The sequence below is a fragment of the Piliocolobus tephrosceles genome, chromosome 21, assembly GCF_002776525.5.
Source record: "Piliocolobus tephrosceles isolate RC106 chromosome 21, ASM277652v3, whole genome shotgun sequence".
Taxonomy (NCBI): Eukaryota; Metazoa; Chordata; class Mammalia; order Primates; family Cercopithecidae; genus Piliocolobus; species Piliocolobus tephrosceles.
In genome coordinates, this window is record NC_045454.1 from 40,087,453 (window position 1) to 40,101,745 (window position 14,293).

General features: G+C 50.3%; 1 protein-coding gene across 1 annotated transcript in view; it reads right to left on the reverse strand.

Moving 5' to 3' along the window:
- Positions 1–513: 513 nt before the first annotated feature.
- LOC111523842 (nuclear factor 1 X-type-like) overlaps positions 514–14,293 on the reverse strand; it is a 30,838-nt gene continuing 17,058 nt past the window's right edge. The window contains exons 2-3 of the mRNA XM_023188723.1: positions 1,332–1,863; positions 514–632 (exon numbers count right to left, since the gene is read on the reverse strand). Of these exons, the coding sequence (XP_023044491.1) occupies positions 514–632; positions 1,332–1,863 (651 nt within the window). The remainder of the gene's footprint in view (positions 633–1,331; positions 1,864–14,293) is intronic.

Genomic DNA, 14,293 nt, shown 5'->3' on the forward strand with positions numbered 1-14,293 from the left:
TCGCGGGAAACAACCTTTGCGAGAGCTGAAGTTAAGCCACATTCTCTCACATTCGCATAAAGAGAGGAAAAAGGGAAATGAAGGGGAAAAAATACTGGAATGGTGGAAAGGAAACACACACACACACACACACACACACACACACAGAGAAAGGTTTGGTAGCCCTCTCATTACAAGTTGGTTGGGCATAATGTAAACACACTTCTGCCTTGCTTAATCACAGAGTGCCGCCCGTTTAGGTTTCAAAGGCGGCAGCAAATTGGGCGTAGCTGAGTGGAGGCTAAAAATTAACCAGCCATCTCTGTTTCAATTTGTAAGAAAACAAAAGCGGAAAGAAATTATAAAAAGGGAAAGGGTAAGGGAAAAAAAGGAACAGAGGAGGAGAACTAAACCACCCTAACCCAAAATGCAGGGTAAAACTGGAAAAGCGAAGAGGAGAAGCAGAACTACTTGGAACACAAAAGGAAAAGGAGATTTTACAGAGTTTTTTTTTGTTGTTGTTTGTTTGTTTGCTTAAGACCTCTTCCACAGCAGCGCTGCTCCCTGCCATGCTTGTGCCCCGAGAAAGCCTCTCTGCTCCCCAGCAGAGTGCCAGGGCTGTGGGCATCCATCCTGAGGCCTTGCCACTTTAGCTGAAATAAGGAGAAGGGAAAGAGCTCAAGGAATCTCGTGCTTGTTTTCACTCTCTATGAAATCAAATTACTTTCATACTCTCTGACAGCCAAATCCCAGCCAAACAGCTCCCGCCTGAGTATTTAGGCTGCAGAATCTGCCCACTACTGTCTTCTCTCCTCTTTTCTGTTCATTCAGTCTCATATCCCGGGGTTTCACATGCTCCTTCTCTCCACCAAACACCTGCCCATCCCGCTTGTACCAAACCCAGTTTTTCCTGGGACTGGAGGTGAAGCTGCAGGAAAACTAGTACCTGCCCCTCAATACTACTTCTGACTCATTTTAATACGAGCAACTATTGGTGTGCTGTTATTGTTGTTCATCTCAAACTCTCACCATCATGGATAATTCTGGGGGCATCATGTCCCCAATCCTAAGACCTGCAGCATCTTTCTGATCAGATAAGTCTTCCAACGATGGAAATGCACAAAGTCAATAACATGGCCAGGGAACAGAGGAGGAAGAATGGAGCAAGCTGGGGGAGAGAGAAGATAGGAAAAAGGAAAAGGGCCCATAGAACGTGTTGCAGGCCCGGCAGGACGGGCATAGACCAGTTAGGCCTCCGGCGAGTTATCGCTTGGAAATTAGAGAACAATAAACAGAACAAATGCCAGCAAGTAAAATAAAATGAGGGGGAAAAATGGTTGAGAACGACCTACCCGGAGTGTGGACAAAGTAAGCCAGATAAAGATCCAGTTCTTTGATTGTGACTCCAATGTGATGTGGCTGGACGCACAGGCCGGGGTTCGAGCACTGAGGCGACTTGTAGAGCCGCTCCCCATCAGTACTTTCCAGGGGGATCCCCTTAAACAAAATCACCATGACCAGGTCCAGCCGCCACACCTTGTCAGCCTGGCGCAGGCAGTCAATCCGCCGGATCTTGCCCTTCTGGTCGGGGTTGGAGAGCACGCAGCAGGGGGGCTTCTTGCCCGTGATGGTCAGCACGAAGTCCTCGCGGAACTCGGGCCGGATGTCCTTGCGCAGCTTGGCCAGCAGCCGGGATGCCCACTTCTGCTTGATCTCGGGCTTCTCGCCCAGCAGCTCGTCCTTCACCGCCCGCTCCTCGTCCTTCGACATCCGCTTTTCATGCTTCTTGAAGTACTTGCGCTTCCGCGCCTGCAGGTTGAACCAGGTGTAGGAGAAAGCGCGGACGTGAGGCAGCAGTGCCTCGATGAACGGGTGGAACTCATCCTGCAGGCGGCAAGCCGGGAGCATGCGGGGCGAGGGAGGACGGGAGGAGGGGAAGACGGGATGAGGGGGAAAGAGAGAAGGAGAAAAGCAGCGTTAGAAGGGGGGGCACAAGGAAAACCGCCTTCTCCTCCTCCTCCCTCCCCCCAACAATTTTCTCTTGCAATTGTTCTACAAAAGTGTGGTTTGAAGCCACCACCAGCTTCGCCAGCCACTTGCTCCCATCTCAGCCTCAGCAGCCAGACAGAGGCACCGGGAGCCTGTACACACACCTATTCTCTCTCTCTCTCCCTCACTCACTCACACACACGCGCACAGACAACGTTGCCGTCCACACACACACGCTGCTGGTATCCCCGCCAGGCTCTGTCGCGCCCATGACATCTCCATGTTCTATCGCAGCCGTGAACTCCTGTCAGCTCGCCCCGGCGCAATGTCCGTCTGCACAGACGCCCATGGACGCACACGCGGGGGCGTGCGGGGCCGCCTCTGGTCCCCGACACCGGTCGATTTTTGGCCGCCCCCAAGAAGAGAGAAAATGACATCCACGAGCAAGCAAGTGAGGAAACAGATCAGGCTTCCCTCTCCCCAGGCTGTTTTCATTTTCTTTTCTCCTGATCCAGTTGGAACATCCACCCCAGCATTTTTTAATCAGACCTAAATCCTAAATATGTGATTTCAGCTTTGTTATCGACACCAATACTAATGTTAATCACAGTAATAATGAACAAAACACTTCTTGTTAGCACAAATAAGGTGCTTGTCTCGGCCACATTAGGGTTAAAAGCTACATGGGTCTTCTTGCGACCCCTTCCCCAGCCTCCCACAACCCCTTCACCCTCTTTCCCACTCAGTCAGGTGACAGAAGGATGGGCTCTCTCGGTTTTGTTTGTTTGTTTTTTTTTTTTTTTTTTTTGGTTGTTTGCTTGTTTGAAGTTTAAATAATAATTGATTTCTGTTTACAAAAATAAAACTGGAAAAAATTAAATAATTACCATTGATCTGAAGCACCCGGCAAAGCCCAACGCCCGATTCTGAGATTCTGGACTCAACAGAGTTGTGAGTTGGGGGCGGGTGGGGGGAGGGGGGGAGGAGGAGGAGCAGGGGAGGAAGGTAAATGTTTTAAAGGGGGTTATTATTGGTGTTCTGGGGAATAGGGGCTGGGCTTGGGTGGATTCTCAAACCCTTCCCCCTCCTCCCCCCCCCATGCTCCATTGCACAGAAGGGGGAAATTAATATTTTTTTTTAAAGGAGCAAAAAGAAAGAAAGGTCAGGGATAGCAAGCAGAGAGAGGGAGCGAGCCGGTTGCCACACACGCCAGGTAAACAAAAGCCAACAAATTTTTTTTTCAATTTCTTCCCCTGTGCATCCTCTTCCAGTTAAAAAAAAAAGAAGAAGAAAGAAAGAAAAAAAATGCAAAATTAAAAAATCAAAACCAGCCTCCCACCATCTCCCCGCAACCAACAACGCACCCCACCCCACCCCCGTGCAAAACAAAAACAAAAACAAAACCCAGGAGGGAAAAAGCGGCAGCTGAAGAAAAAGGCTTTCGGCTTTGGCAGCGGCACAGGGGTGTAAACTTCGAGCCGCCTGATCGGAGGAAAAGGGGGAGCTCGCAGATTCCCGGGGAAGAGGACGAGTTCTGACCGGCTGCAGACCGTTGCTGGCAGACGCGTGCAAAAGAGAGAGAGGGAGTGAGGGAGGGAGGAAAGGAAGAAGGGGGGGAGGGAGAGATCGAGGATCGAGGGAGGACGTGGATGGGATGGGGCGTGTGTGTGAGTGTGCGCGTGTGTGTGCGCACTGGTTGGGTTTTGGGGTGTTTTTGTTTTTTTTTTTTTTTGCTCCTTTTCTCTCTCTCAAACTCCCTCTCTCTCTCTCTCCTTTCAGGCTCAATCCCCATCCATTTGCTTGTGCCAAGCCAGTAAAAAGGGGGTGGGGGAGAAAGAGACAGAGAGAGAGAGAGAGAGAGAGAGAGAGAGAAGGATCCACCTATTTGGCAAAGAGACATCCACGAGCAGCCAATGGCTGCGTCTAAGGGGAGGAGGGAACCGGGCGAGCCGGGAGGGTGGGGAGAGCCCCCGGCAGTTGGAGACCAAAAACAATTTGCCCAATCGACAAGTTCACGTCTAATGAACAAGCAAAGTCCAGCAGTTATGAATTTTTCATTCCAGGCTCCCACTCGGGTCCATTTGGCAGCAGCCACCCAGCAAATCTGGGGGTGGGGTGGGGCAGTGTGGGGGGACTGGGATTGTGGAAGACTCGAAATTTTTTTTAAGCCTGAAAAAATAAATAAATAAAGGCCTGACTCCGGGCAGGCTGGCGGGCGGGAGCCCCAGAAGGCCTTGGGGAAGCAGCTGCGCCTTCTCTCTGTGTTTTGGTTTCAGTCTTTCTCTCGGGCCTGCACACTCTCTCTTTTTCTGTTTCTATCTCTTTCTTTCTTTCTTTCCTTTTTTCTTCCTATGGAGTACACAGGGGCGAGTGGAAGTTTTCCTCCCCGGCCACATACACACGAGCCTGCGGTGCTATGAATAGAAATAAGAAGAGAGCTCAGAAAGTGTCCATGCCAGCAGTACTTCCAGGGCAGGGATCTGGTGCCCAGGGTACTGCCACCTTGTGATGCCCCCAGGTCTGGCTGCTGAAAGAGCACTCTCAGACAAGGGGTAGGCCAGCACCCCACATGTCCCTCTCTTCTCCCCCAGCCCCCAGCAAGCTCAGCCTCCTCCTTCGGCCCACACCCAGCCACGCACACTCCATTAGCGGTGACGAGGGATGCCAACGCAACACAGCTCGGCTCGAGAAACTGCAACAGTTTATTAAAATAGCCTCCTGTCACAGCACTCCGCCTGACAAGCTCTACACGCAGCCACAAACAACAGCCAGACCCGGGGAGAAGTGACAAAGGCAAAAAGATGGACACTACCTCTGAGCAGAAGCAAGGAATCTGACCAACGCCCCTCACAACTGCCACAGGCATTTAATTCTTCGCATCCTCCGGATCTGCCCTCTCCAGTTGACCTGAGATTAGTTTTCTTACCTGTCTCCCAAATCAATTTAGACTAAAGGGCCCAAACCCTAGTAGTGCAAAGTGCAGAAGTATAAAACGAGAAACCCAAATGAAAAGCAAAGAGCTAAGAAATGACACAACAAAAAACAGCAAAGGGCTCTACCAAAAGCAGGCCACCTGGGGGAAATCAAGTCACAGAGAAGAGACCCACCGGGGAGTTCCTGCTCTGGTCCTCCACTTGGGACCTTCCTCACAGTAGGCAGAAAAGGTGAGCACTGTGGAGGGGAGTCCCACCTCTGAAGGGGTCTCTCCAGTAAGAGCTATGGAGCAGCCATGCTTGAGGCCTTTGAAATGCAGTAAGAAGGAAATAGATATGAAAGGAAAAGCAGAGGAGGAAGGATGTGGCTGCAGACAGGGAGAACGGGATCCAATTCCACTCAGAACTCCATCCCTACAGTCGCCCTCTCCCCCAGCGAGGCTCAGTCCTCAGCTGGCAACGGAAAAAAGGTCACTGCTCACTCGGGCCCCTTTCTTCCCCAACTGAAACCCTGTGCTTTGTGGCCTTTATGTTGGCAGAAAGGTTCCCGGAAGAGCACCTGGGGCGTGCCAAAATAAAACATCCAGCCCTGGGCTGGCGCTGAACCCTGACAATGGGACAGGGGCTGCCCAACACCTGGGACCCCAGTCTGTGCCCTGAATGATCCATCTCAAGTGAACTGAGCTCATGGCTGACCCCTGAAAGAAACGGTTAGAAGTGAGAGTACAGAAGGCAGGTGTTATCAGAGACAGGCCTCTTAGGGTGGTGTCCAATAATTCACATCATGTTAATAACCAGCTTCAGTCCAATCAGCCAAATATGTTAGCTTGGCGACATGACATAAGGTACCAAATCCTGCCTCTCCAACTTGCGGAAGCAATTTTGCCTTCTAAAGTCAAGGTGAGATCATTAAAAACTACAAGTGAGTTTATATTTGGCATCGAGGTGTTTTTCTTGTATTCTGATTTATACTAAATATTAGACACCAAACAGAAAATGGCCAACACGAGCCTCCTGGAGAATCCTAGCATGTTCCGCTTCACAGACCACAGTGCCACACTAGAAGAGACGTGCTGAATATGGGTTGAATCTGAATCTGGTGGTACAACTGGGTCAGGGATAGAGGTGGGGGCAGCAACAGTTCCACAGCTGGGGGATGACAGATGGAAGGATCCATGTATAAGTTAGGGAAACAGGACAAGATGCACGATTGGCTCCTGGAGAGGGGTTGGGGGTCAAAACTCCATGGAATGGCGGAGAGATCAGAGGAGAGGCCGCAAAAGAGTGTCTCAATAGAGCCTCAGGGACCCACAAAGAGCCCCAAGCACCCCCTCAAGGCTCTCTTAACAGAAGGAGCAACAGGCCTTTCCCAGGGCAGAAAGTTGGAGGAAGAACAATTGTCAATTGTCCTTCTTCTGCCAGTGGCTATAACCTTGCAGGTGGGCAGAAGATTCTCACGCAAATACTTTCCCCTCACCCCATTCTCTCTATGGGCTGCTAGCTCCCAGTGGGGGAGGCCTTTCTGGAGGAGTGGCCAGGATATTCTGATGCTTAGGGCGATGAGAAGGTCTCTTTCTCTATTTCTCTCTGCTCCCTCCCTCCTTTCCTCCCCTCCTGCTTTCGGCACACACAGAGGAATTGCTCAGGTTCCATTAGAAACATTTCAAGCACCCTCCACTGCGGGCCCCTCCTCCTGCATGCCACTGGTGGCGGCCATCAGCCCAGACACGCCCCTCATGAGCCCCAGACAAAAGGAAACTGTCCCCCTTTTGTTAAGAGAGTAGAGGCTCCTGTTGGAAGATTACCTGTCCCTGGCCCAGCCTCCTTCCCTTCTCCCCTCCAGCCCCAGGCAGGAGATCAGACCGCTTTACATCCTGCACCAAAGACCAGAATCAAGACAAAAAACCCCTCATACGATTCAAGGCTTCTCCAGGTCTGAGTCACTGGCAAGTGTAAGAGTTCAGGCGATGGAAGAAGTGAGGGGATATGCAGGCAACAGAGTAGAAAGACGCGGGAAATGGGGAATGGAAGCCAGTGACGCTGGTAATAGGAAGAGGAAAAAAAAAAAAGACAAGGGGGGGAAAAGGAAAAGCAGGAAACATTGGGGGGAAAAGGTATTTCCCCCATTGGAGAGAATAATCATCGAGACGCCAGAAATAAGACTTTTTAAAAATTCACATGGGCCTTTGGTTTGTGGAAAGGGATTTTGCTGCCTTTGTGGAAGAAAAGCCTCTGTCTTTTATTGTTGAGTACTATTTGGTAAAAAAAAAAAAGCAACAGTTTTCACTGAAACATTTCTAAAATACATACCCATGCCAGTTTCAGCCATCACTAGGAGAAATGTGCCCCCAACAGAAAAAGACTGAAAGGGCCACGGAGAAAGAGAAATAGAGAGAAGGAGAATGAAAAAAGAGAAAAAAGCCAAACCTGGAGAGAGAGTGCCAAGCTGGGCCCACAACTGCAAAGAAAGAAGGACAAAGATGGAGGGAAACAGAACAGCAGAGGAGGAAAAATAAGAAGACAGAAAAGGGCTCTGCGTCGCAGCAGAAAAAGAAAAACCAGTTAAGGAAAATGACCGCTTCTCCATGAGAAGAAATGCATGGTTTTCAAAAACTCCACACAACAGACCTGTCCACTGAGGCCTTATGGATTATTTTAGGAAAATATGTACAGTACCTTACTCACATATACAGTGTTAAAAATTCTTCAAGGAAACAAAATAATCTTCCCAGACTGAGATAGGTTTTGCAACCTGCCCGCATCTACCTATAGTGAAACATCTAGAAGCATAAGAAGTTGTATATTTTAAGACAGGGCCACTTTCAGGAGGCTTCTTTATCTTAAAAAAAAAAAAAAATCCTATTTGTCCACATCCTGCTGGACTTAAGGCCCAGATTTATTCTTTCAGATCCTGGACACTTGGGCCCATGTTGATCTGGGTAACTACAGGCAATTAGAGCAAATAACCGACAAAACTGCACAGAAATGACCAGATATTCCAGTATCCATTTTACTAAAGCATATCTGCAGCCTGGGTAAGAAAGGACACGGGAAATTAAAAAGGCCATAAACAGAGCCCCAATTAGTTTGCCCAGTGGTTGGAATTTTGTAATTCAGCCTTGGTCTGAACCAAAAGAAGCCGGCTTCGTAACCCTGAGCTCTCCCACCTTGTCCCAAGATTATCGCTGCTTCGTGGAAGGCCACAAGAAGACAGTGGCCAGACAGCGGCCAGAGATGGGAAGGGAACTGCAGACATGACGCGGCGGCAGCACCGGGCAGCCAGGGAAGGGGCCCTGCTGCTTATCCTAGAGGAGGGTGGGGCCTCCCCTCGGTTGGGGACCGACGAGAAGGGGCTCTGCAGCCAGAACAAAATCATCCAAGAGTCTGGAAACTCCAAGAATGGAAACCGGAAAATGCACTTTGCGAGGGAGCTCGGATAATTTGGACAAAGCGGGTTTTTGGCTGACTTGGGCCTGTTTTCCTCTGCTCAGGAAAGGCGGCTCTGCGCAGTTTCTTTCTAGTGTCCTCATGCTGGCTGAATGGATTCACCCCACACCCCGGTGCTGGGTCTAGGACAGGGTCTGCCTCACAGCCAGGCCGCACACTTCTCTCCAGTAAACCAACACCCCCCCCCTTCCTTTTCTCCTCCAGACTACAAACCCGGAGCGGTGGCCTGGGATCGGGCCAACAGGCAGCCTCGTTCTGGCTCCAAATGCTCCTCTGCTCCAGGCACATCTCCCTTACCCTCTTGGCACAGAATAAAATAGGGTAGGAATGGGGATATTGGGGGAGACAATCTATTCTCTCTAGGGCAACTGGAAATTGTTTACTTTCATCTCATCCTCTACAAGGAATGGGAAACAAAAATTCTAGTCTTTAATTCATTATTTAGCTTGAAACTTCCTTGTGTCACCAAATAGAAGTAAAAGCCGGGGAAGCTCTCTTCTCCAGCCGGCAGGCTGTATGGGGATAAAACCCTCCAAAGTGCGTGAAGGACAGATGACAACGAAGGGCTTCCGGGGGCAAGGGAAGTGCAGAGCCTCACACACCTAATCGGCTTGGGAAGTGTCACTTCATGGTGGCCAAGGGCCCTGGAAGAGGGAAGAACTGCACAGGCCAGCTTCACAACTTTTTCTGAAGAACTGAAAAAGTGACAAAAGGCAAGGCAAAGAGAGACCAGCGCGTGAAGATGAGGTCTGTGCCCAGCACACTGTGAAAATATCTGGAAGGCGAGAGAGAAGGCCAGAGCAAATGGCAAAATGTTGAAAACTCACCCCAAACACCACAGCAAATCCCCTCCTTGGGGTGGGAGCGGGCGGCGGGGGGCGGGGGTCAGGGCAAGGTGACAAAACCCAAAAGGCAGGGGCCTTCCCAGTCCCTCTGTAAGAGCTCCATCAGGATCAGTCCAGACACCCCCCTTCATTTTACCAGTTCTGTTTCCCCTGCCACAGGAGAGACAAGGAGCAAGGAAGGATTTCTCCTCACCACCTGCCCTCAGATCGGCCTGGCACCCTCAGTCCTGAGGGAACCTCTTTCTTGCAATTTCTTCAGCCACAGGCAGTGGCCAGAACCCCAAAATGTACAACTTTAGGAGTTAGAAAGAGGTCATTTTTCAATTCCTCAAAATGTATTGCTCCCCCAACTATTTTATTATCAGGATCATTGCCCAGGAAACCCAAGAATCCACATTTCCCTGGTGTCTAGCCCCTGTAGAGCCTGACACTGGGGGTGCCTTGAGGAGCTCGGACCATGCCCACCCCTCGGCCACACTCCGTCCCTCCCTGGCTCCCTTTCTTTCTCACCCTCTCTCCCCCTCTGCGTCCTTCAGCTCCAACACAAACTGTTTGCACGGGAAGTCTCCCTCTATGACCCGATTCAGCACACACAAGAGAAAACTGTGGGCGACAGACCCAACGTCCTAACGAACTTGAGTTAATTAATGCTAAGGAAGAAAAGAGGCGCCCTCGCTCTGTTGAATCACGGTTCACTAGCCCTTTCAGTTTGCTGTGGGTGGAGGAAAAAAAAAAGAGGCTTTTTGGTTCAAATATTTTTGGGGGGCGAAGAGAAAACAAAAACACCGCAGAAGGGCCATGGAGGGCGAAGCTGTCAGTACCTGCCCGGAGGAGCAGACGCGAAAGGAAGGAGCCGGGCAAGGGCTGCCGAGCGTCCTCCCCCTCACTGCTGGCCTGAGCAGTTCTGGGAAGACAGAGAGGGTGAAAGAAAAGGGAGGGGATTATCAATGGCTTCTGGGCCTGTTTAAATAAATCCCTCCAAAAATTATACTATCAGACTACAAGATCCATTAAAAAAAAAAAAAAAAAAAACTCAAACCCAAAAACCCAATTTGAACAGAGCCATGGAATTGTTTTAACAGTGCAGAAAACCGAAGTATAAATGGCAAGCGTACAAAAAATTTAAGTGTGCAAAAAAAAAAAAAAAAAGAAGAGGTGGTAATGCAGGGGAGCAGGGGCAGAGAGAACAGCTGCAATTTTGCTTTCCAGATGTTGACAGCAAAATGTAATTGGCACGTAACTTACTCCTTACCATTTCTTATCCTTTAGCCCTGAGATGTTAAAATCCTACCTCTATACCTGTCTGTGGGCGGTTTTCAGGCACTCCACACATGTGGACCGGTCAGGATGCCTCGTGGACCACATGCCTGCTAGCTTTTTTATCAGCCCGCTATTTTTTGCAAGCCCTCCCACCATTCCTAGCAGGAAGGACTAAGCAAAGCAGGCTAGAATAAATTTTTATTTAAATTTTTATTATTATTTTGTAATGCACAGGTTTTTCTTTACTTTTGAGACTGGGGCTTCTTTTTTTTAAGTAAACTTTTTAACTGAAGCAAGGCATGTATAAAAATTGCACACATTGTAAGCTATGCCGCTTGATACACTTTCACAAAGTGAACACACCCATGTAACCCCACCCAGATTAAGAAATAAACATTTTCAGCCCCGCTGAACAGGCCTTAAATTTTTAAGCTACACAGTTCTCATAATTTCTATGGCTTAGAAATACCTCCTTGTCACACCAGTATCGTCAAATGCAAACACCTATGTGCATACACGTGTTATAGAGCAGAGTGTGCTATTCATGTGACCACAAAAATGTGTGGCAAATAGAAGCCCCTCTCATCCTCACTGCTGCAGAGTATGTGTGTGCGTGTGTGCGTGTGTGTGTGTGTGTGTGTGTGTCTTCTCTCTATGCCTGCCCAACTCTGATCCCATCAACAGGGCAACCAACTGTGCAGCGGGTTTAGCAGACTAACAGGGCATGTATGGGGGACAAACAGGACCCGCAGCTGAAAGTCAAACAGCCTTAGTGTCTGAGAGGAGCAAGGGCCCCTCCTCTCGCCCTGCTTGCCTGGCAGGCAGGGAATGGGGGACCTCAGTATGTAGGGCATGAGGGAAAGTGACTCTGCAGAGCCAGGGGTTCCCAAAGGGAGAATGGGCACCCACTGGGATACACTGTCCCCATCCCTGTCCACAAGAGCCCTGCAGGGAGGTGAGGGGAGCAGAACAGCATCAAGAGAAGAGAGCAGAGAGAGTGAGCAAGCGGCACCAGGCTGGGCCCAGGGTCCTGGGGAGGGGCTGCCTCAAGAAGGGAGGCAGAGAACCCTGCCTCTGCCTATCCCTTCCCTGGCTCCAGCCCCAGCTGGTTCCCCCCCTCACTTTCACTAGCACTAAATTTACTTTATAATTTTAAAATTAAATTTTAAAAAAAGCAGGAAAGAGAAAGCACTGAAGGCAAAATACCTCCCACAGTATCTCTCTAAGGAGGAAAAAAAAGTTTCTGCTTATGTAAAAAGACGAACACAAGGGATCGCTGAAAAGTCTAAGGACCAAATAACAAGGAAAATAAAAGGGAAACACATGTAATGAAAAACACCTGAAGCAAATAAATAAAAAGCTCCCTTTGCAACTCAAAGGCACTTCACAGCCACTAATGCCTGTGGGCACTAGCCCCTATGCCCATTTATTGCCCATTTTTCCCATTGCTTTCTCACAGGGAGCTGTTTCTTCCCCAGGCACTTCAGGATCCCCTTTCCCTTCTAAGCGGTCTACCCCACACCTGGGGGAAGGGCCACCACAGCCACCTTGCCTACCACCAGCCCCCTACCACCAGCCCAGAACCTCTGCAGCCCTGATAAAAAAAAAAAAAAAAAAGTCCTTTCCCCAACTCCCACATCTCTCCAAGCCGTGCCCAGCCACTGGCCCTGGACCCTGCTCTTCCTCCCCAAATCCAGGCCCTGTGGCCAGTGGCAAGAGCACTCCTCTGGGGCTGGATGCCAGGCCCAGCCCAAGTGGGCAGCTCTCTCCTCTATCAAGGGCACAGGGTTGCCAAGGCGGGCTCTCCAAGACCGCATTTTCTCTTCCTATTGCATATAGGGCTGGAAAGAAAGAACTGTTCAATTTAATTTAAAATATGACAAGGGATCTGAGCCCTATGAGCAGGCGATCTCTAGAAATACTTGATTCTTTTTAGGGGAGAGGATGCAGAGTAGGCAGCCAGGCTGCTTCCCCACACCCGGGTTTGACTCTCCCACCAGCCCGCCGCCTGGGAAACGCGCCCTCGGCTGGCATCGGGGTACCAGAGCCCGGCTCCTTTCTTCCTTTCTTTCTTTTTTAAACGGCTCTAGCGCAAACCAGGCAGTGGGTCAGGGCCCAGAGGCGGGGGAGGGAAGAGGAGAGGGCTGTCTCCAACTCGAGGAGAAGAACGGCCGGCCGCAAGTTTCCCGGTTTGTGCCAGTTTGGGGATTTGCGAATCAGACCGGAGCGGAGGGAACGGCGGGTGAGAAAAAAAGCCCGCATTAAAAACTAACCAGCTCTGCCGAAAAGCGCGCTTTCCGCCCTTAAATAAGACAATGCTGAATGGAGAGGAGAGAGGAGAGACGAGTTATTTCTCACTCTTTAATTATTCCAATGCTTAGCATTATTTAAAAAGAAAACCACACACATTAGCCAATGATATATTCTAACCCTCAACAAAGCTGGTATTTTTCTCTGATTACAGACTTTGCCGTGGCAAACCCGGGCTCCGACGACAGAGGCAGCGCAGAAGCTCGCTCCTAAATGAGACAATTTTATTAAAATCATAATAATTCCTTGCATTTCTATAGCGCCTTTTCAGTGGCGGAGATCTCAGGTGCCCCACGTCCGGGTCTACTAGAGAATCGGGGCGACCGCAAGCTCAGTTGCGGGGCAGGCGAGGCTGGCCAGCTCCACGAAGCGTCACCGGCACGTAGTTTTCTTTTTTTAACAGCCTGTTTCTACCATTCAGCCTCTGTCTCACATGCTTTATATATATATGTATATATATATAAAGTAATAAAACTCCTTTAAATTAAAAAAATGTTTTTAGAGAAGAGGAAAAAGACTCGAAGAGTAAGGGGGAAAAAAAAGCTACGTGTGGTCTGGGAGCTTGGGGCGGGGTTGCTGCTGGGATGGGCTGTGTCTGGGTCCAGGGTGCAGGGCGCAGCAGGGTCAGCCGCTGCCCCAGGGTCACCTCCCTGGGCGCAGCTGCAGCGGGCTGAGTCATCCGCACGTGGAAAAGGACCTAACACCATCAAAGCGCATTTAAGTAATTCCGGTGATGAGAAGTCGGGTTTATGACCGGCTTCCGAGGGGACTGGGGACCGGCGCCTTTCTCTGAATGCCCGGGGGCTGCTCTGGCTCCTGGGGTGGCTCGGGGGACTTCAGCCCGACACCAGCTTCCTCCTCCAACAGGTTAAGTCGGGTCCGCAGGGCGCACACGTTCTTTTTCCACTTTTCCGTCCTCTCCCCTGGCCTGCCCAGGAAGTGCTGCAAAAGGGCTGGAAGCAATGGGTGGGGAGGCCTCGACGCCCCAAATTCAAGAAATCAGCCCGAGAGGGAAGGTGGCGTAGATCGAAAGGGACTTGGAGGGGAAGTTTTAGGTTTTTAAAGATTTTTTAGAGGCTGTGCAACTCCCCGCGGCCTGAAGGCAGAAGAGAGAAAGGGAAAGCGCATTTTCTGCCACTTAGTCACATTTCTTCCCCGCGCTCGCTGGAGGCCAAACTCCCCCAAACCCAGCCAACCCTGGAAACAAACAAAAATCTCCCCTGGTAAATTTCCCCGCCTTTACTCCCCCAAAAGAGAAGGCTCGGGGATTGAAGGTGAGGTTCCTCAGAGACCGGGGTAGTCACTCACTATGCGACGCGGAGAGACCCTCTCCGAAGAGACGCCCCCAAGCTGTCCTCGGATTTGGGGGCAGTTAAACCCCAAACTCTCCCAAGCACCCAAAGAATCACAGCAATCATCAACATCGCATTCACAGCCAAAGCCCTCGAACGCTCATTATCCTCCGTCAGATGTCAGGATGGGCGAAGGAGGAGAGAAACTGAGGCACAGGCGGCCCTGAGTCCCCAAACC